This window comes from Onychomys torridus, chromosome 4 (assembly GCF_903995425.1).
Source record: "Onychomys torridus chromosome 4, mOncTor1.1, whole genome shotgun sequence".
In the NCBI taxonomy this organism is placed as follows: domain Eukaryota; kingdom Metazoa; phylum Chordata; class Mammalia; order Rodentia; family Cricetidae; genus Onychomys; species Onychomys torridus.
This window is the reverse complement of record NC_050446.1, coordinates 126,470,188-126,490,776: the sequence shown is the minus strand read 5'-3', so window position 1 is coordinate 126,490,776 and position 20,589 is coordinate 126,470,188. Positions and strand designations below refer to the sequence as shown.

Sequence of the window (20,589 nt, the reverse complement as noted above, 5' to 3'; positions counted from 1 at the left end):
ACACTCTTGTTATAAGGTGCATTAAGAACAAGCCAATGGGACTGGACCCCATAACCAAGGCTCTCTGGCCTCCCAGAATGTCTGCGGATCACTTACTGCACCAGTAAGACCTTGGTGCAAACACTACTATCCCAAATTAAAATAAGCGCCAGCAGCCTTGATCTCCATTTTCAGACGGAAGATAAATCTGTTTTATAGTTAAAATTTGTACAAAAGTCAAGCCCTGAAGTATTTTCCCCAAGAGAAAAGTTCTAATGTTAAAACTCTGTTAAAAAGAGAGAGAGAGAGGGAGGGAGGGAGGGAGGGAGGGAGGGAGAGAGAGAGAGAGAGAGAGGGAGGGAGAGAGAGAGAGAGAGAGAGGTAGTATGTGGAAGTAGTCTGACTTACAATCTTGAGCCTGTGTGCCATTTAGCTCATGAATACAACTGAGCCTTCTAGACCTAACAGTACCTTCCCAAGAGCCAAACTGCGAAAACTCCCTCACAGTGTCAAAGCTGGAACACCGTCAGCAAGTGATGCTGTGGGAGAGGAAGAACGTGGCGAATTGAACAGAGAGTCACTCGGCTAGGGTCTGCCAGTAACATGTTCAGTATCCGTTGAGTCCAGCTCCCTTCACTGGATCAAGGCTTCATTTCTGTTGGTTCGGACTATAGAGAAAAAACATCCTTCAACCCGGAGTCATCGGGATCTTCACTGTCGTAATAGTACACAACTGGGGTGTCCACACTTGCCTCACCACAAGGTGAAGTAATAAATAACTGTCCGCCTCAGGGACTCAGGACAGTCTGAGTCCACACGTGGATCGTGGTACCTGGGCATGCGACACAAGGGCATCAGGTGAGGAGGACAACCACTGGTCCCTCCTCCTGAACATAGAGGAGAATAAATAACTCACAGAATTAACACCCCTTTCGGGGGTGAACTTGACACAGGCTTCCCGAAGTGCAGACAGCGCCCTAGAATCCCCAGGAAGAAAAACTCCATTTTTTTTGTATAAAAAGTGCACATGTGTCCTGTGTGTTATAGTCTCTTAACCTGGGGTCCTTTTTATTCAACATGATCCACACTGTCTGGTATACTGGAAGAGTGTGGAACACACTAACTGTAACACATACACACACATACACACACAAACACAGGAACAATTTCCAATGGACTGGGGGTGAGGAGGTTAACAGTTAAGGGGCAGTCAGTAGGACTGAGGCACCCTGCAACTGTGAAGCTACAGGATGGAGACAACAGGGAGTGCTCCAGGTAGTGGGAAGCACCCCTAAACATGGCCAGCTAGTTAAAGTCTTAGAAAATAGGAAAACAGAACAAAACTGCACATGAAAAAATAATCTGTCACGATTAACTGAGGAACATTTTTAAAAGTCAGAATCCATCAATGTTGGGAATCCAAGAACTGAGGTTCAGTGGACCAAGGAAGGAGACACCAGACTTCACAGAGGACAAACATCACCTCTGCAGAGCAGGTGGAGACAGGGAGGAAGAGCATCCAGTGTTGCAGAGAGCAGCAAAGGCCTCACACATGCACCATTGCAGTCTGTCGGCGGCAGTCACCCCCATCCAGCCACACTTCAGGCTTACCCATGGGACATCAAGGCCCGGAGGTCCCCTGTGTCAGTCTTGTGCCACTTTTATAGTACGTGGCAAACACATGTGGCAGTTCACAACGTTATGATCGTTCCGTCTTCCTCTAAGAGTCTCTGGTCTGGAGCACGGGGTTCAGACTCTGTGTCCAGGCTGCTGGGCACAGGCACCGGGTCCTGTGGAGGGGAGAACCCATTCTGCTCCGGCTCAAAGCTGAGCTCTATCTGCGTCAGGGACTCCAGGCTCTGGGCATCGGGGGCAGCCTTCGGGATCTGCTGTGGCTCACCACTGTCTTCAATGATGATGTCATCCTCATCGCTGTCCTGGTCCTCTGGCTCAAAGCTGGCTTCCACCTGCTGCGGGTAGCCCAGGAGGCTGTTGTCAGTGGACTGGCTGGAGCTGCCGGAAGTCCGACTGTTCCTCACCACGTTGTTCCTCTGGTTAGCTGGCCGCACAGTGATGATGAGGTTGCGGCTATTGGCTATCATCATGTCAGTCACTTGGTCCAGGCTCTTCCCTGACACCTCTATACCATTTACTTCTAACACTTCATCATTGACAGCTAGCAATCCCGTGCTCTGGGCCAGACCCCCAGGGACAAGCCTGGATATGAAGATCCCGGGGACTTTCTCTAAGCCATGTGGTGTCACCCGGACGCTGGAACCATCGCGGATGTAGAAGCCCAGGGGCTTCTCCGTGCCATACTTGTACAGACGGACCCTTCGGTGGGTCTCCGGGAGGATGTCTACATCTATGATGGATGACACTGGCCGGAAGTCCTGGGGCATGCTGATGACGATGTGGGGCTTTTTCCTATGGTTGTCAGGACGAAGTACATTGCTCAGCACGTTCTTCTTCCTGATTAGGGTGTCTGTACCAAAGGCACTGTAGTCAGCTTCTTCTGCTCAGAGAAAACAAATACAAGACAGTTACAGAACTGCTGGAACACATCTGACCACAGTGGACCTGGCAAAGGATGACACCAGCCAACGTACATGCTACATCAAGATCAGAGGTTGAGTGTTAGCTTAGCCAGAACACCAGACTGCAGGGTGACTGCCATGCCATAAAGAAAACACTAGAGGGCCCTCTCAGACACCTCTCAAAGGTCACTACCTACTGAACATTATTAACTGGCCAGTGAAATTCTGACACAACCAGGCATGGCCTACACATCTGTCATCCCAGTGTTCAGGAGCCTATGGCAGAAGAGAGAGGATCTTAAATTCATGGCCAGCCTGAGCTACATCACAACAAGCTTGAGGCCAGCCTGGGTTACAGAGTGAAACCCTGTCTCAAACTCTGAAAACCAAAACAACAAAATAAACTGGTAGATCTTCCAGGCTCATGTTTCCTTTTCTCGGGGAGAGAGTCTCACTGTAGGCTGGCCCCAGTCGCCCAGGCGGTGAGACACTTAACTAAGGACGGTAGTATCTCACCACCCCTGGCTACAACTTCACCCCACAACTTGCCCGTGGGGGTTGCCTTGTATTCAGCTTTTTTTTTTTTTTTGGTTTTCGAGACAGGATTTCTCTGTGTAGCGCTGGCTGTCCTGGAACTTACTTTGTAAACTCACAGAGATCCTCCTGCCTCTGCTTCCTGAGTATTGGGATTAAAGGTGTATGCCATCACTGTCTGGCTTCATTTTTTTAAATTTTTTTTATGTACGTTGGGGTTTTGCCTGCATGTATATCTGTGTGAAGATACCAGCTCCCCTAGAACTGGAGTTACAGACAGTTGTACACTGCCATGAGGATGCTGGGAATTGAATCCGGGTCTTTTGGAAGAGTGGCCAGTGCTCTTAACCTCTGAACCATCACTCCAGCCCCCTAAAAACTCATTTTTTAAAAATCAGCTTGGCCTCGCAGGATGGCTCAGTGGTAAGTTAATTGCTGCCATGCCTGATGACTTAAGTTGGTTCCCAGGACCCACATGGCAGAAAAAAGAATCAACTCTTGAGCTGTCCTCTGACCTCCACAGGCACACGGTTGGCACACATGTACACTAGGTATGGTCACTCACCCTTGTAATCCCAGCTCCTAGGTAGCAGAGGCAGGAAGATCAGGAGCTCAAGGGCAGCCTTAGCTACACAGAGAATTCAATACCAGCCTGGGCTACATAAAACATTCTCAAAAATATTTTTTAACTTAAAAATATTTACACGTATTCAAGTTTTGCCTGCCTCTATATACATGCACCACATATGTGCCTGGTGCCCTGAGATCAGAAGAGGGTATTGGATTCCCTGGAACTGGAGTTATAGACAGTTACAAGCCATTATATGGGTCCTCTGGAAGAACAGCAAGAGCTCTTAATAGCTTAGCTATTTCTCCAGCACAAATAAAAATCATTTGCACGTGGCATGGTGGCGCATGCCTTTAATTCCAGCACTCGGAGGCAGAGGCAGGCGGATCTTTGGGAGTTCAAGGCCAGCCTGGGCTACAAATCAAAGACAGCCAAGGCTACACAGAGAAACTCTATCTCAACCCCCTCCCCCAAATAATTTTGCACCAGCTTCTTAAAAATAATATATTTCTTAGCAGAGTGGTAGTGTTGTATGCCTTTAATCCCAGCACTTGGGAGGCAGAGGCAGGTGGATCTCTGTTTGAGGCCAGCCTGGTCTACAGAGCGAGTTCCAGGGCAGCCAGGGCTACACAGGGAAACTGTCTCGAAAACAAAACAACATCTTGAGATATGGTTCCCTCTGTAGCCTAGACTGGCTTGGTCCTCACTGCGTGCAACAAACTGGAGCAATCCTCCTGCCTCTGCTTTTGCTCTGCTGGGATTATAGAGTTGTCCCAACATGTCCGCTTAAAACGATGTTTTCTTTCATTTAGTTAAAACACCTCCACTTTGCATATTTATTATATCCAAAACGAGGACAGGGGAAGGCACTCATTCCAAGGAATCAGGAGAGCAAGATGGCTAGGGCATGACAGGCAGGAAGGGCACCTGCCTTGAACTGGTGAGGTCCTGGGTTCAATTTCAGCACAGGAGGCTAGAAGGCTGGGAGGGAAGGACCTGACCCACGCACGCATCAACACCATCGGCTTCATTAAGTGAAGCAGGAATGTAGAAAATAATAAAACTCCCTTCTGCCCCACAGGCTCTGACCGTCTCCCTTCCTACTCCGGAGGAGTGTGACGTCAGTGCTATGACTTACTGGGGTGGGGGCAGAAAGGACTCTGGCAAACTTGGAGCTCCTGCTCCATTTAAATCCCACTGGTCTCTCTGGTCCCGCCCTCCCCCCCCCCCCTGCCCCCCCCCCCCCCCCCGCCCCTGTGATGGAAAGCCTCGTTTTCAGGTAAAGCTTCATTTTTGGCTGGTGAGATAGCTCAGTGGTGAGGGTGCTTGCTGACAAGTCCAATGACCTGAGTGTGAGCCCCATCGCCCATAAAGTAGAGAGCCAACTCCTGCAAGCTGTCCTCTGACCTCACTTGTGCACTGTGGCAAACACACACACACACACACACACACACACACACACACACACACACACGAAATATAAAGAAGAAGAAAAATGCTGATACCTACTAAGTAACAACAAAAACATGTTTACTTGCGCACCTGCAGCTGAATTAATTCCTCAAGCCAGCTGAGTCTGTCACATGCTAGAGACACGGAGCCCTAGACACTGCTGTCACAAGGCGAAGGCGGAAAACTCAGAGGAGACATCAGGGGATGAAGGGCAACACGGAGAAGGAAGTGAGCAGGAGAGCTGGGCTTGGTGTGCAGGCCTAGACTCCCAAGGCTTGAGAGGCTCAGAGGGAACACTGAGCCCAGGCTGGGCTGCACCAGGGACCTTATCTCAAAGAACAAAGCAAAAACCTAAACCAACCAACCAAGCAATAGCCAAAATCAAAACTAACTGGGAAAACGGTCAACAAAATATAATTCAGTAACAGGAGCGTGGGGCTCGGGACATGGGCAGAATCAGGAGCCCAAGGCCATCTGTCCTCAGCTACCCAGTGAGCCCACCCTGGGCTGCACTGTACTTGCTCAGAAAACCCAAACTTCTCATGTGCTCCTTCATTTCCCAAACATAACTAGTTGGAAATTCTCATTCCCTGTAGGCCAGAGATAGCATGGGCCCTGCAGAACTCCAGCCAGCTGCCTCCTCACAGGACCTGCCCCACAGCCAGGGACACCCCATCATTACCTTCAGTTCCCGGCCCAGGGGATTAGGAGTACAAAATAATCTGAGACAGGGTGAACCCAGGTTTCCTTGCTGGACCAGTAACTTCCAGGTTCCCATCACAAGGGTCAGGTATGGACACCTCAGGAGGCAGAGTGTCTGGCTCCTCTACTTAGACCATGTGAACAGGGCCAGGGACACCATGCCTTGGCATCCCCCCACCCATATCCTCTCACAAGGAGTCTGTGCTGTGTCCTTAGGCAAGAAATTTGCTTTATAGTTTGGTTTGAGAAATAGATCCATTGAAGCAGGAGTTTTTGGCAAAATCTCGCTAAAAGCCGTTAGGATTAGTCTTGTACTGAACTGTTTATTTCAGAACAACAACCAATAGCAGAAGCCTGCGTAACATGCCCAGGGAAATTCCAGACCACAAAACTGAGAAGGCCACCAAGCTTCCTACATGCCTGCTCATGGGAAACCCTACTGAGAAAACCCAAATCTGCATAATTTGGCACGGCCTGAGACTCCCTCTGAATGCTCGCTCTAAATTCTCAGAAGCACTAGGCCCACACAAAGGCACCTCTGTTCTCCCCCCCCAGCTAATCAGTTTCCAGCCACTGGGAAAGAAACAGGCTGGCAGCAGGCCAGGGTGCAGGGTGTGAGTGTAAAGTGTAAAGGTGACTGTCCAGGAGGGCCCAGCTGGAGGCTGAGGTCACTCCCAGAGGCCATGGGAGTCCCACAGACCCGCAGCAGACCTGGCCCAGGCCATACAGGAACACCCCATGGAGAACTCTGTCCCTCAGCCAACAATCTCTGCTAACTGCCCTTGACAAGGACCCACCCAGAAGCTTCTGGGCCGCCAAATGGGATATCTTCTTCACACACAGGCTCCCAGCTTTACTAACATTGAGCCCTGCAGGGCCTCTCTCTGAGCAGAGACCTCTTTAAACATTAGTTCTGGGAGCTGGTTCCCTCATCTGAGCTCACTGAGGGCCCAGACTCATGCACTCAAGAGTGAGGGTGAGCCAGGGTCCACTGTGGTGATGGCAACAGAAGAAATGCCCACAGTGAACAGAAAGCAAGTTTGGCAAACAAAAGCCTCAGCATGGCACCAAGCGTTCCTGGAGAGGAGACCCCAGCAAACACACGGTACAGTCCTCAGGAGGCTCAAGAGCTTGTCCCATTGGAAGTACAGAGGAAGACAGGGCAGCGGGGACTGGTGGCATGGCCTATCATGTCAGCTACTCGGAGGCTGAGACAGGAGGACTGGCTCCAGGCTGGAGACCTCATGGAGAGAGGCCTATCTCAAAATAAATAGAAAGGGCTCGGCTGGACACTGGGGAGTAGGACAAGAGGCTCAGGAGCTCCAGGCCAACCTGTTACACTGCAAGGTCAAGGCTAGCCCTGTCTCAAGGACAACAACAAAACATCAGGGTGAGTTGAGGTTGGCACAGAGCTCATACTGTAATGGCAGGACACTGACCCAGCAGCATGAGGCCTGGGTTCAGTCCCTAGGACAAGAAAAGAAAAAAAAGAGTGCCAGGTGTGGGGATACTCAACACTCAGAGTGGAGGCACAGAGAATGGGGGAGACAATGACACACGGGGATGGGGGACAGGATGGACCACTGCTGTGAGTTCAACACCAGCCTGGGCTACACAGCAAGACCTTGTCTGGTTTTGCAGGGCACATATGTAAAGGAGTAAGCAGATGTATTTCAAGAAAACTTTACAATAACGTCAGGCCTCTGCTTGTGAATCCCTTTCTAATCCATAATGATGAAATGAAAGATATTTGGCAACTTTAAAAGGATTAAATATCACTCTAGCCAATGTTCAAGTGATGTAGACTCCTTCACTTCCCCACATGGAAGAAGTAATCCAGCCACAGGTTCACAGACCATGCATGGCTCCATGCTCTGCAGTGCAGCCACAGGTTCACAAACCATGCATGGCTCCGTGCTCTGCAGTGCAGACACAGGTTCATAAACCATGCATGGTTCTGTGCTCTGCAGTGCAGCCACAGGTTCACAATCCATGCATGGCTCTGTGCTCTGCAGTGCAGCCACAGGTTCACAATCCATGCATGGCTCCGTGCTCTGCAGTGCAGCCACAGGTTCACAATCCATGCATGGCTCCATGTTCTGCAGTGCAGCCACAGGTTCACAGACCATGCATGGCTCCATGCTCTGCAGTACAGCCACAGGTTCACAGACCATGCATGGCTCCGTGCTCTGCAGTGCAGCCACAGGTTCACAATCCATGCATGGCTCCGTGCTCTGCAGTGCAGACAGACACAGGTTCACAATCCATGCATGGCTCCGTGCTCTGCAGTGCAGACACAGGTTCACAGACCATGCATGGCTCCGTGCTCTACAGTGCAGCCAGTGAAGAAGCAGACAGGCAACCGCTCTCACAGTGTTGCCATCCTACAGAGAGATGGCACAAAGAATGCTGAACAGTCAGCGTCAGGAGTATGAAGGGGACCTGGTGGGGCTGGCAGATGGAGGCAGGACTTCTCTGTGGGGATGAGGTGTCTCTTGAGATGAGAACAGCAGTAACAGGTGGTTGGGTGGGAGGGGGAAGAAGGGTCTAGATGCAGATAGGGGTGTATATGTTTGAGAGGGGTGGTGAAGAAGCCTGAAACATCGGGAAGGAAGGAGGACAGACTGGAGGTGCAGACAGGGTTCCTGGGAAGGGCTGTGGTCTAAGGACTTCAGCCTTGGGCTATGTACCCAGAGATGGTAATCTCATCTGTTTTTTTTTTTTTCCTTTCACAAAGCTCCCTGCAGCAGGGGTGGGAAATAATCAGAGCACTTGATGGGCTTAGTGACTGAGAACAGGTTTGCTCAGAGGTGGGATCAGGCTTCTGTAAGGAGCAACTGAGATCATCTTGAGAACCACGGCTCAAGTTTCAGTAGTAAAAACTTTTGGTGGGAGTATCTATTTTTGTTTTTATTTTGAGACAGGGTCTTAGTGCTATGGAGCCTAGGCTGGCCCTAACCTGATTTCCTACCAGGATTACAGGCCTGTGCCACTACTCCTGGCCTCTTTTGAAAAGTAACTACTATGTATCTCTTGGACTGTATTAAAATTAAATCCTGGTTCATTAAAATGTAACCTTAAAACACAGCTACAAAGTCATGTCTAGTGCCAGGTCAAGGTCCAAGAGTTGATTTTCTGCCAGGTGTGTGAGCCACAAGTCCTCAAGGAGACCTAGCAGAGCAGGAGGCTCTGCTCTGCTAACACTACCCACAAACCCAGGACATAAGCACACACTTCACACACAGAACACCAGCCCACAAGAATGCACAATAAACGACTAGATTGGGGGAGGGCCTGTGCTCTAACATGTCTTAGCATCCCAGACTAAGCAGGTCTGTCTGGAAAGCTCTAGAAATACATCGCCTGGACTGTTTCAACACTACAGGAATGACCTGGTGGGTTTATGTTGTTGTGAGACAGAGGCTCACTATGTAGCTCTGGATATCCTAAAACTCAGCCTGTAGACCTGTCCTGGAACTCAAGAGATCCACCTGCCTCTGCCTCCTGGGTGCTAGAATTACAGGCATGTGTATGTATGACATTTATTGTGACTGTGTATGTGTGTACGTGTGTGTGCCAGAGCATGCCATGTGGAGGTCAAAGGACAACTTGTGGAAGTTAGCTCTCTCCTTCCATCATGTGGGTTCTAGGCCTCACACTCTGGTTGTCAGGCTTGGTGGCAAGCACCTTTACTCAGTGAGCCATGTTGCTGGCCATAGGGAAACACTGGTGGTGGGTGGTGGTAGAGTCCCCATGCCCTGGCCCTGACCTGGATAGTTTGTAAAGGCAACCCAGCATTTCTAACCTGTCTAGTGCAGTCATGTGCTAACCAGCGATGGAAAGGGTTTTCTGGGCTGTCTCACCCTCACCCAGACACAGCAGGAGAAACTCCGGCCCCCAGGAGGGAGCTGAGAACCTTCTTTGTGAAAATAACTTTTCAGATATCAGGTTTTTGTTTTGTTTTGGCTTCCATGAAAACAATCCAAGAAACAAGAGGTATGGGATTTTTCTCCCAACAGAAAATGACCCCAAAACAGAACTTCCCAAAGTGTGTGATATGACTATCTAGGCACCAGCTGTGAGTATACACACTCAAGCACAAGCTTTCACCCCAAAGAAACTTTATTCATTAGCTTATCAGATTCTAAAAACTTTAAATCACTGAGGGACCAGGGCACAGCTCAGGGTAGGCACTTGCCTAGCAGCACACAGGAGGCCTCAGATTTGAAACCCAGGACCACCACATAACAAAAGGGAGAGAAACAACAGCTGAGAAAACAGACTGAGGACTCACTTTAATCTCAGCACACAGGAGGCAGAGGCAGACAGGTCTCTGAGTTCAAGACCAGCTTGGTCTATGTAGCAAGTTAGCAAGTTCGAGGCCAGCCAGTCTTGGAAGAAAAACAAAACAACCAAGCAGAAAACAGAGTGCAGAGGTTCTGCAGGGAGACACAGCCAGCCTTACCCAGGCTCTGCTGGCTCTGTGAAGGGCCACTTCCTGCTTGGGCTCCTGTTTGTTTTGTTTAAAAACCATTCAATCCAAACCAGAATCATGTCTCTGCCTCGGATGCTGGGACCTGGTGGTCAACAGCACATGAGACCAGGTAGTCTAGGCCTAAGCAAGATATGCCTGGATCTGCAAGGCAAACTGGTCAGGGAGGTCCCAAGAGACCTCTGGCAAAGCCAGTGCTGAGTTCAGACATGAGCCACCAAATACAACTATCATGTTTCTGGGATACAGATCCCTAGATTCCCACCCTCAACCCCCGCCTGTCATTTCTAATCTGCATGGTATGGTCAGTTCCGAAGCCTGTTGAGATAATTTGTTAAGCCTAGAAGAACTGAACTCATTATTTTCCCTGCAATCCCACCTGTCTGCCGGATTCTGACAAAGCACTGGGTGTTGTCGGGCTCAACACCACAGCTGTGTTCTGCAGTACCCCTCACTGTTGGCCATTCCCCATCTCACCTCTCTCCCACCTGCTCCTGGCTCTCTACACACTGATTCTTGCAAGCAGACACCAGGGTCTCTTGCAGTCAGTCTCTGCCCACAGCAAGCCCACTGTGGAGCCTGCCATCTACCTATGGGCACGTGGGAGCATTAACACTAACTCTCTCAGGACAGACTGCAGCCCTTCAGCAGATGGAGCCGACAGAGAAGCAAAGTAGCAAAGAAGCCAGGCTGTGGGCATGTCAGATGTTCACCATCCTCCTGTTCAAGCTCCTTTCTGGGTTGGCCTGAAACTGTAAGGTCTTTATCCCACACCACTCAAAGCTCGTAAGTGAGCTTTTCAAATCTTTCATTTACCAAAGAGAAAGGAGCCAGTGGCCAATAGAATAGGACTATCCATCCTTCCCGTCTGCGGTCTGTCTCTGCCTCCTTGCCTCACACATGGGGCAGGGTCAGTCCAAAAAAGTTTTAAGACGCCGTGCAGTGGTGGCGCATGCCTTTAATCCCAGCACTTGAGAAGCCAAGTCAGGCAGATCTCTGTGAGTTCGAGGCCAGCCTGGTCTACAGAGCTAGTCCAGGACAGGCACCATAAATAGTCACCACTTCCCTTCTCATTTCCCAGCTCGTTTTACATTTACACAATTTTTGTGAATACAAAAATATTCTAAAATGGAAGATTCTGTTGGGTGCTGCCCTTTCCTCCATTTGTCTGTGTAGTGATACTACAGGCAGTACAGTCACACCGTAAAGAATGAGGACCAGAGAGAGAGAGTAACCTGCTTCGGCTGTCTCTGAGACAGTGAACAAAGCTCTTGGAGGTGGGTGAGCCTCTGCTACCAAATTCACTTTTTTTTTTTTTTTTTTAAAAGATTTATTTAGGGTTGGGGATTTAGCTCAGTGGTAGAGCGCTTACCTAGCAAGAGCAAGGCCCTGGGTTTGATCCTCAGCTCAAACAAAACAAAACCAAAAACGCCGGGCGGTGGTGGCGCACGCCTGTAATCCCAGTACTTGGGAGGCAGAGGCAGGTGGATCTCTGTGAGTTCGAGGCCAGCCTGGTCTACAAAGCGAGTTCCAGGACAGCTTCCAAAAGCTATAGAGAAACCCTGTCTTAAAAAACCAAAAAGATTTATTTATTATGTATACAGTGAGTGTTCAGCCTGCAGGCCAGAAGAGGGCACCATATTTCATTGTAGATGGTTGTGAGCCACCATGTGGTTGCTGGGAATTGAACTCAGGTCCTCTGTAAGAGCAGCCAGTGCTCTTAACCTCTGAGCCATCTCTCCAGCACTGCCCCCCAAATTCACTCTTGCCCATCAATCCAACAATGGAATGAAGACTTACTTAATGCCTAATTTGACCTGTAATTGTCCCCCCCCCACCCCCAGACAGGGTTTCTCAGTGTAGCCTTAGATGTCCTAGAAGAACCCAGATATCCTTCTGACTCTGCATCCCAAGTGCTGGGATCAAAGGCATGCACCACCACCACCCAATGGCTCCTAATTTGACTTAAAAAAAACAAAACAAAACGGGGGTTGGGGATTTAGCTCAGTGGTAGAGCGCTTGCCTAGCAAGTGCAAAGCCCTGGGTTCCATCCTCAGCTCCAAAAACAAAACAAACAACAACAAAAAACTAAGAGGGGGCTGGAGAGATGGGGTCAGTGGTTAAGAGCAGTGGCTTCTTTCAGAAGTCATGAGTTCAATTCCCAGCACCCACACAGGAGCTCACATCTGCCTGTATAACTCCAGTTCCAGGAGATCTGGTACCTCTGGCTTCTGAGAACACCTGTACACATATGTGTAGAACTGTGCATGCACACACACATACATGCACACAGTTTTTAAAAATAAAAATAAACATAATTTTAGAAACTCTAAGAGGAAGGGCAATGGCAAGACAGTCCAGCAGGTCAAAACACTACCTGTTGCCAAGTTTGTGGAAAAAGTGACTTCTGCAAGCTGTCCTCTGACCTCCACAGGAGTCACATTCACCCCCCCCCCACCCCCCCAGAGTTAATAGTTAAAAACACAGATTTTTTCTTCTGTACACTCAGAGAAGGCTTGGACATAATTTAAGCCAGCAATGTCATCATGCTTTAGCTCCTTGCAAGGTGCAGATCTACTAGGTCAGAGGCAAAGCTGCTCACCCTCGAGGAAACGTGTGCACTCCATACAAAGGCACTCACCCTTCTTCTGTATAAAAATCCTGAGCAGTGGGTTGGCAGTGGAAACCGCCTTGTGGTAGTTGTCATCATTGTTTATGGGCAGCAGGTCCCCATGGATGTCTGCATAGCCCACCAGCACGTCAACATTGGGGATCTTGTGAACATGCTGCAGCAGTCCATAAAACTCCTCAAATTTTCCAGGTTTGGATCTTTCCAGTGAAAACCGACGAAACTCAGCTCCAAACTACAAATATAAAAAACATATTAGAAAATAGAATGTCAGCTGGGCATGTTGGTGCATTCCTTTAGTCCCACTTGGAAGGCAGACCGCAGGAGGACCTCTGTGATTTTGAGGCCAGAGAAAAACCTGCTCTGAACCTCACTGCCAGGAGCAGAAGACAGAAAGACACAGGAATGTGGCTGCTGCTCTCCCAGGGTGCCCCTACCTAGGTCTCCCAGGACAATTCAGCTCCAACTGTGCCTGGAGCCCAGACCAGGGCACCAGAGACATTCACAGACCTAACTTCCCACCACTGCATAGCACCCTCATAAAAGGGATTATCTTTTCACAGGCTGTAAAAGTCAAATCTAAGTGTAGCAAAAGGACTTTGAGCTTCTTGGCATGAAATAAATGATGTCATCATGTAAGAAATAGGTCTAAAGACAGAAAAGAAGCATCTTCCCAAAGTTAGTGGAATTAAAAAAAAAAAAAAAAGCTTATTAACAAACACATCACCTTTAAATCCTGTTCCATCTGGCTAAGGAGCACGTCTGTCCATGTACTGGGCTCAGTGCTGGGCTGCAGGGACCAGGAGGCTGGCCTGCTTCAAAAGCTCAGCAATTAATGGGTGAGGAGACTGATCGCCTCAGGGAGGCTAGAGATCACAGGACAGGCAGGAAGCACCCTCTGTCATTCCCCCATTTACTTTCCAGGTCCCCTAAGGCCACACTTTAAAGTGTCTCCTAAGTCCCTGTGCTCTCAAATCAGGAGCCTAAGAAAGGCTCTTCAGCCTTCTTCAAAAAGTGCCCACCACATACTTTTAACTCTCTCTTTAGGAGTCATTGGCTATATGGCATATTAAATGCTTAGTTAAACGCCAGGGGTGGGACTGGAGAGATGCTCAGCAGTTGAGAGCACTGGCTGCTCTTGCAGAGGACTGGGGTTCAGTTCCCAGCACCCACAAGAGTGGCTCACAAGTACCTCTAACTCAGTTCCAGGGGATCTGATGCCTTCTGACCTCCAAGGGGAACAGACACACACATGGTACATATACATACATGTAGGCAAAGCAGTTATAAACAATAAATGGGCAGGGGGAGGAAAGGAGGGAGGAACTTTGGCTCCTGGTGTGTGTGCCAATCCTACTGTTAGCTTTTTTTTTATTTGAGGCTGGAGGCGTAGCTCGGTGGTAAAGTATGAACTTAGCATGTGCAAGGCTCTCCGTCAAGAACCACACACACAAAAAAATGTGTAAAGTAAACATTCACCAAGCATGTTTGACTGGCGGACTTGTTTTCTGTCTAAATTCCTAGGATATCCAGGAAACATGAATGTTCCACAGGAACAGCAGGTGCCAGGCAGAGAAAGGCCCTCATCCCAACAGGCATCCATGACCAACACCAACACAGCACCCCCAGACATCCAGTCTTTTCTCTTATGGCTGACCTTCCTCTTACATACATTATTCACTACCCACCTGTGCTTTGACATGAAAACAAAATTCACTGCCACTTCTTACTCCTAACAAATTCAAACTTTCCAAAACACATTCCTGAGATAGAAACACTAACATTTGTCAAGAAAAATCAGGTGACTCATATCTAAAGCTCTCAGAAAGTTAGTCACACCTACACATTTCAGAGTAAATAAAACCCAGGAACACCCTTCCTATCAGTCAGTCTTATGATGTTATCAAAGGCAGTTTCTCCTCAGTACTCTAGAGGCTGGTCTCCCAGCACAGCCACAGTCCACAGTGCAGGCTGACTCACCCCAGGCTATCACCTCCCCTGGAGTCTGAATGGGAATACACCTAATGATTTAACCCTTTAGGCTCCCCCAAAGCATCTGCTTGTAAATTCTTTGCTCAACATCCTTTTCTCTGGCTTAAATACTTATTTAAAAACAGCAGGTGCCCACACTAGCCAATGTTGGCAAAGCAGGAGTGGGGAGTGGACATGGGTTAAAAATCTCTTTCAGCAAAGTAGGATTATAAAATCTTTTTAGGACATGAAGAAAGATTAGAGAGCAAATTAACCCAATCAACAATTATTCACCATGCAATCTGGGGGGGGAAGGAGGGGCTGGACCAGTTTGCCTGGAATCCAGATGTACATGGTCTTGTTTCTCAGCATCTGTTGGCATATTCTAGAACTTGGTTCTTTGGAGGGAAGGGGAATGAATAAAGTTCAAGGCTTTAGCTGGCTTTGAACCTGCAGTGAGAGCTGAGATGAAGTACTTTGAGAAGTACTGTTAATATTCCATTTGCCCGTGAACAGCAATTGGTTGTATGTCTCACGACTGTCCAAGGCTGTTTAGGGCAGGTGTCTTGGCTGTGATGAAGGTGCTAGCAGGCCCCAGTATGCCAGTCAAGCTCCAGGGCAACAGCTACAGCCCCCGCCCTCAGGACCAAGGTTACCTAAGGACATCACTGTGTTTACAGAGAACTTTCCCAGTTCTGGAGAAACAATCAAGAAGATAAATCAGTTACCAAAAAAATCACTTGCTTGCTGGTATCACACTTCTAACTAGACCTATATTTACACTATCCATTATTTTTTATTATCTGTACCATGTCTCCCTTTCCAGAGTAAAGATGATAAAGTTGACACTACTGTTTTTCTTTCTTTCTTTCTTTCTTTCTTTCTTTCTTTCTTTCTTTCTCTTTCTCTTCTCTTCTCTTCTTTTTTCTCTTTTCTTCTTTTTTCAAGACAGACGGGGTCTCTCTGTGTATCCCTGGCTGTCCTGGAACTAGCTCTGTAGACCAGGCTCCTCTCAAACTCAGAGATCCACCTGCCTCTGTCTGGGATTAAAGGCATGCGCCGCCACTGCCAGGCCAACACTATTGTTTCTGTAGAGAAGCCTTCTAGTCATGACCTGTATACTATCCAATTTTGGTTACGATCTCTTCATTGTGATATAAAACTGACACTGGATCAGCAAAATGGCTTGGCAGATAAAGGCGCTTGCCACTATGTCTGAGAACACCCAAGACACACACGGTGGTGAGAACCACTCCTGAAGTTGCCCTCTGACCTGACACTCATACTATGGTACTGGTGAATCCCCATTGACTCATGCACACCAAGTAAGTGATCAAAATGTAATAATTTAATGAATTTTTACCATTCACATAGCATAAAATATAATTATTTTTACAAACCTGAGCTAAGCTAAAACTAGTGGCACATGCCTTTACACCCAGCAAAGGTAGGCAGACTCTGTGAGTTCAAGGCCAGTCTGCTCTACATAATGAATTCCAGAACAACCAGAGCTATGTAGAGAGACCCTGTCTCAAAAAACAAAACAACAGCAACCAGAAAAGAGCATGAACGTGCAGAGGACCCAGATTAGTACTCATGTATTTCTGGTGGCTCACAAGCTCACTTCAGCTCCAGGGGAACCAACGCCCTCTTCTGGATTCCACAGGCACCTGCACTCGCGCGCGCGCACGCGCACACACACACACACACACACACTCTCTTTTTTTCTTCTTCTTTTTTTTAAAAAGGCAAAAATACAAAAGTAAATCCCAGAACTCATGAGGCAGAGGGAGTTAGATCTTTGAGTTTGAGGCCAGCCTGGTCTGAAGAGTGAGTTCCAGGGCAGCCAGGGCTACGCAGAGAAACCGTTTTTAAAAACCAAGAAACGACAAACGTAAGGTCCACAGACCTATGCTTTCGTTTATTAACAGGTGGGACAGTGGGACTGCATTTCACCAAGTATCTGTTCTGATTGCCTTGATGCCCATTAGGAGAGGGCGCTCGCTAGAAGTGCAGGATGGCAGCTGAAATACACACCACATACTTTGGACAGAACTATGTAAAATATTAAAAAATCAATAGACGGAAAAGAAGAACAAAAAGCCTGAAATTCCAGTCCCCGAGAACTCAGTTTCCTACCCCCAGAGACCCACTCCTACCTGATTTATTGGCACACCTAGAATCTCTACTCATTTTTCCTATGATAAAAAATTCAAGACTCACTACCAAGATGGGACCATAAAACTGAGTGTTAGCATTATGCAACATCACAAGTGGTTTTCTTTTCCGACCTCAAGTCCCACAAGCCAAACTACAAAAAAAAAAAAAAAAAAAAGCCAGGAGAAAGTTCATGTGCTGGGCCTGCACAGACAACCTCAACACGGTTAGAGAAAAGATGTACATTTCTGGGGTTACTGTCACCCTTCCATTCAAACAAGTCACCTCAGTTTGCCATTATGCTGTGGAGAGCCCAGCCCAAGAAGAGTATGATCCTCAAACTACCATACAGTTTTATTCTTTTTGTAGACCAGCCTGGTCTCCAACTCAGAGATCCACCTGCCTCTGCCTCCCAAGTGCTGGGACTAAAGGCATGTGCCACCATGTCCAGCTCAGTTTTATTCTAAAAACAAAATCCTAAAAAAAATATGTGTACATGTGGTCTCTGTGTATGTGTGCCATACATAGGTGCCCTGGGAAGCTAGACTATCAGATCTCCCGAACCTAGTGAAGGGCTGGAGAAGGCTCGGTGGTTAAAAGCATGGGCTGCTCTTCCAGAGGCTCTGGGTTTGGTTCCCAGCACTCACAAAGTGGCTCACAGTTAAAACTCCAGGCCCAGGAGATCTGGCTCCATCCGGCTTCCTTGAGCACCAGGCATGCAGGTGGTACAGACATACATGCAAGCACTTATAAACATAAAATAGAAAAAAAATTTAAATGTACAGGTTCTGGGCTGGAGAGATGGCTGCTCTTCCAAAGGACCTTGAATCCCAGCACCCACATGGCAGCTCACAACTGTCTATAACTCAAGTTCCAGGGGCTCTGACTCCCTCACACAGACACACACTCAGGCCAAGTACCAACACAGTAAAAAAATATAATTACTTAAAAAAAATTTACAGGTGCTTTTTGCTTGACAGGGCGAGAGCTGAACCTGGGTCTCCTGCAAGAGCAATGCATACTCTACTATCTTTCTAGCACCAACAGCCCTATCATTTATTCAACAGATCTGTGTTTCTGGTACCTACTCTGGTATATAAGTCCCTCCCTCCCCTTTATTAAGACTGGATCTCACTGTACTGGCCAGGCTGGCCTGGAACTCTTCCAACTTCACTAGTCTGGCTACATTGGGAATTCCAGATTAGTCTAAATTAAAGGAGATTTAGAGAGAGAGAGAGAGAGAGAGAGAGAGAGAGAGAGAGAGCGCTTAAAAGCAAATGTAGATCTGTGATCATTAGTTAACAGAACATCGCTCTCAAGCCCAGACACCACCACACCTCACCCAAAGGCTCATGGCAGCTTTCCTGACTTCCCTCAAACCACTCCTGGAACCGACAGTCCCCCGGGGTCCCTTAACCGCCACCCCACGGGTGTGCACCACATCACTCTTGTGTCTCACCTCAATTCTATCCTAAATTCTCAGGGTCAGCACCCTCTGACCACTGTTCTACAAGTTGTTCAGTAAAAAGCCCTCGGCAGGACTTGGTCCTAGAGCAGAGCTAGGGGGAAGTCACACCCTTAAGAAGCTGGTCGGTCACCCTGTCATCTCAGAATTCTCCAAGGGTCTGGCTGTATTATCCCAGCTCCTTCTGGCCTTTCAAAGTCAGGAGAAGCTTGCCTACGTGTTCCGGTGGCTGCAGATCACCTTCAAATTCCATCTGAAAAGCCCCCTTGGGAAGAACGCATTCCCTAGCTAATCCGCACAGGCTACTCTGCTCACCGGGCCTTGAGACTGAGGAATTCCTCGGACACTGAAGTCACTATCAGCAGACTGGCAGACCCGCCAAGGGGAAAAGCACTTGCCATGAAGAAAAGAGCGGCAGCGTCTCAAACTGTCAAGCGCTGCTCCAGAGAAAGGCGATAGTTAAACAGACTAAATGCATACCAAAGTTAGAGCTGGAAAAATGAGGCTCGCCTCCATTCGATGTGCCCCTGAACCCCAAGAAGAGGTGACATGAGGAGACAACAAGGTGCTCCGAGAGCCTCTGACTCACGCCCAGGGTGAAGGGCTTCCCCACAGCTACCGCATCACCTAGCCTTCGAGCGGTCCCCATCCCACCCTTAAAGCAAGGCGGGAATACGAAAGATGGAAAACAGAGGCTGTGATGCGGAACAGACGCCAGCGCTCCCCGCCGCCGCTCTCCACCAAGTTTCTCTCCTACGTGCTCCGTCCGGCAGATCGCCCTCGGCCCGCGTCCACCGCGGCAGCCCGGGTCCACCAGCCCGCCACCCCGCGTCCCCGTCGCCCCGCCCGGCCGCGCACCTTGCTCTTCACCTCCATGGTGCCCAGGCAGCCGCTGCTCACCCCGTGCCGGTGGCCGCGGTTCATGCTGAGCGCCCGGCCGGCGGCCGCCTCGTCGGGGGCCGGCCCTCGGGAGCGCGGGCAGCGGGGCCGCGGACGCGCGGGCTCGGGACTCGGAGCGCCGCACGGCGCCTCGTCACCGCACCTGTCGAGGTCCGCGCTGCGCTGGGCCGGGTGCTCCGCGGAGGCCCGAGGGTCGGACTGGCAGTGCGGCAGGCGGGGACACGGGTCCCTCCCAGGGAGGCTCGGGGGCGGCGGCAGCCGCGGTGAGGAGAGGGCGGAGCACAGTCCCACAGCCGCCGCAGCCTGGCTTCTCGGCTGCCTCCCCCGCGGGCACGCGCGCGGCCCGGCGCTCGTGCACGCAAGCACGGCTGCAGCCGCGGCACGTGCGCGCGCTCACCTGCAGCCTCCGAGCAGCCTCGGCCGCTCGCGCTCCGCCCACACCCAATGGGAAGCGCGCACCTGCGCCCGCGGCGCCAGCCAATCGGCACGCGGCCTGCGCGGCTCGCGCGGCGCGTGGGCGGGCCCCGTGCCCCCCGAGAGCCCCGCCCACTCGCTCGCGATTGGTCCTGCGTTGCGAGGGAGGGGCGGGATCACCTGAAACTGTGGGGCCTCTCTGGATTGAGCAGGGGAGCACGGGGACGCATGCGCCGGCTGTGGAGTTTCCGCCCCGAGACGGCAATCGGGGAAGGCAGGCCGGAAGCGCGAGCGCACCTGGACAGCGGCTCAGGAGGGTGTGTGTTTTTGCGCATGCGCGGGAGCGTTCGAGGCTGCTGTTTCGGGTTGGAAGCTCCGGAGCGCCCTAGTCACGGCGGAGTCCTGGGGTGGGGTGTGCGGGCGGGTCCCTTGCGGCGATCATCTGAAGGGCTGCTCCGGCGTCCCTGTTCGGCCTGAGCCACCGTGCTGCGGCCTTTAGGCACCCACTGCAAGTCTTGGTCGTAAATTCAAGTTTCCCGCCTCTGCCTCTGCGGCGTTCACTAGGGGAGAGGCTCCGGGGTTCTCGGCCTGGTTCCGTGGGTCGAGGCTTTAACCTTCAGCTAGAACAGCGGGTTGAGACCCCTTTGGGAGTCGAACGACCCTTTCACAGGAGTATTCTCGGAAAACACAGATATTTACGAGTCGTAACAGTAGCAAAATCACAGTTATGTAGTAGCAACGGAATAATTTGGTGGTCAGGGTCACCACAACATGAATAACTAACTGTAT

General features: G+C 49.8%; 1 protein-coding gene across 2 annotated transcripts; it reads right to left on the bottom strand.

The window, feature by feature from the left end:
- Positions 1–313: 313 nt before the first annotated feature.
- On the bottom strand, positions 314–19,810 carry Pard6b (par-6 family cell polarity regulator beta). 2 transcript variants are annotated; one of them, XM_036184857.1, is made up of 3 exons: positions 19,345–19,810; positions 12,906–13,128; positions 314–2,494 (listed from the first exon to the last, which is right to left on the bottom strand). In XM_036184857.1, the coding sequence occupies exons 1-3, from the start codon at positions 19,408–19,410 to the stop codon at positions 1,671–1,673; spliced, it is 1,113 nt and encodes a 370-aa protein (XP_036040750.1). In that variant the 5' UTR covers positions 19,411–19,810; the 3' UTR covers positions 314–1,670. The 2 variants fall into 2 exon arrangements, with proteins under 2 accessions (XP_036040750.1, XP_036040751.1); XM_036184858.1 differs by having other exon boundaries at positions 19,387–19,810.
- Positions 19,811–20,589: the final 779 nt, after the last annotated feature.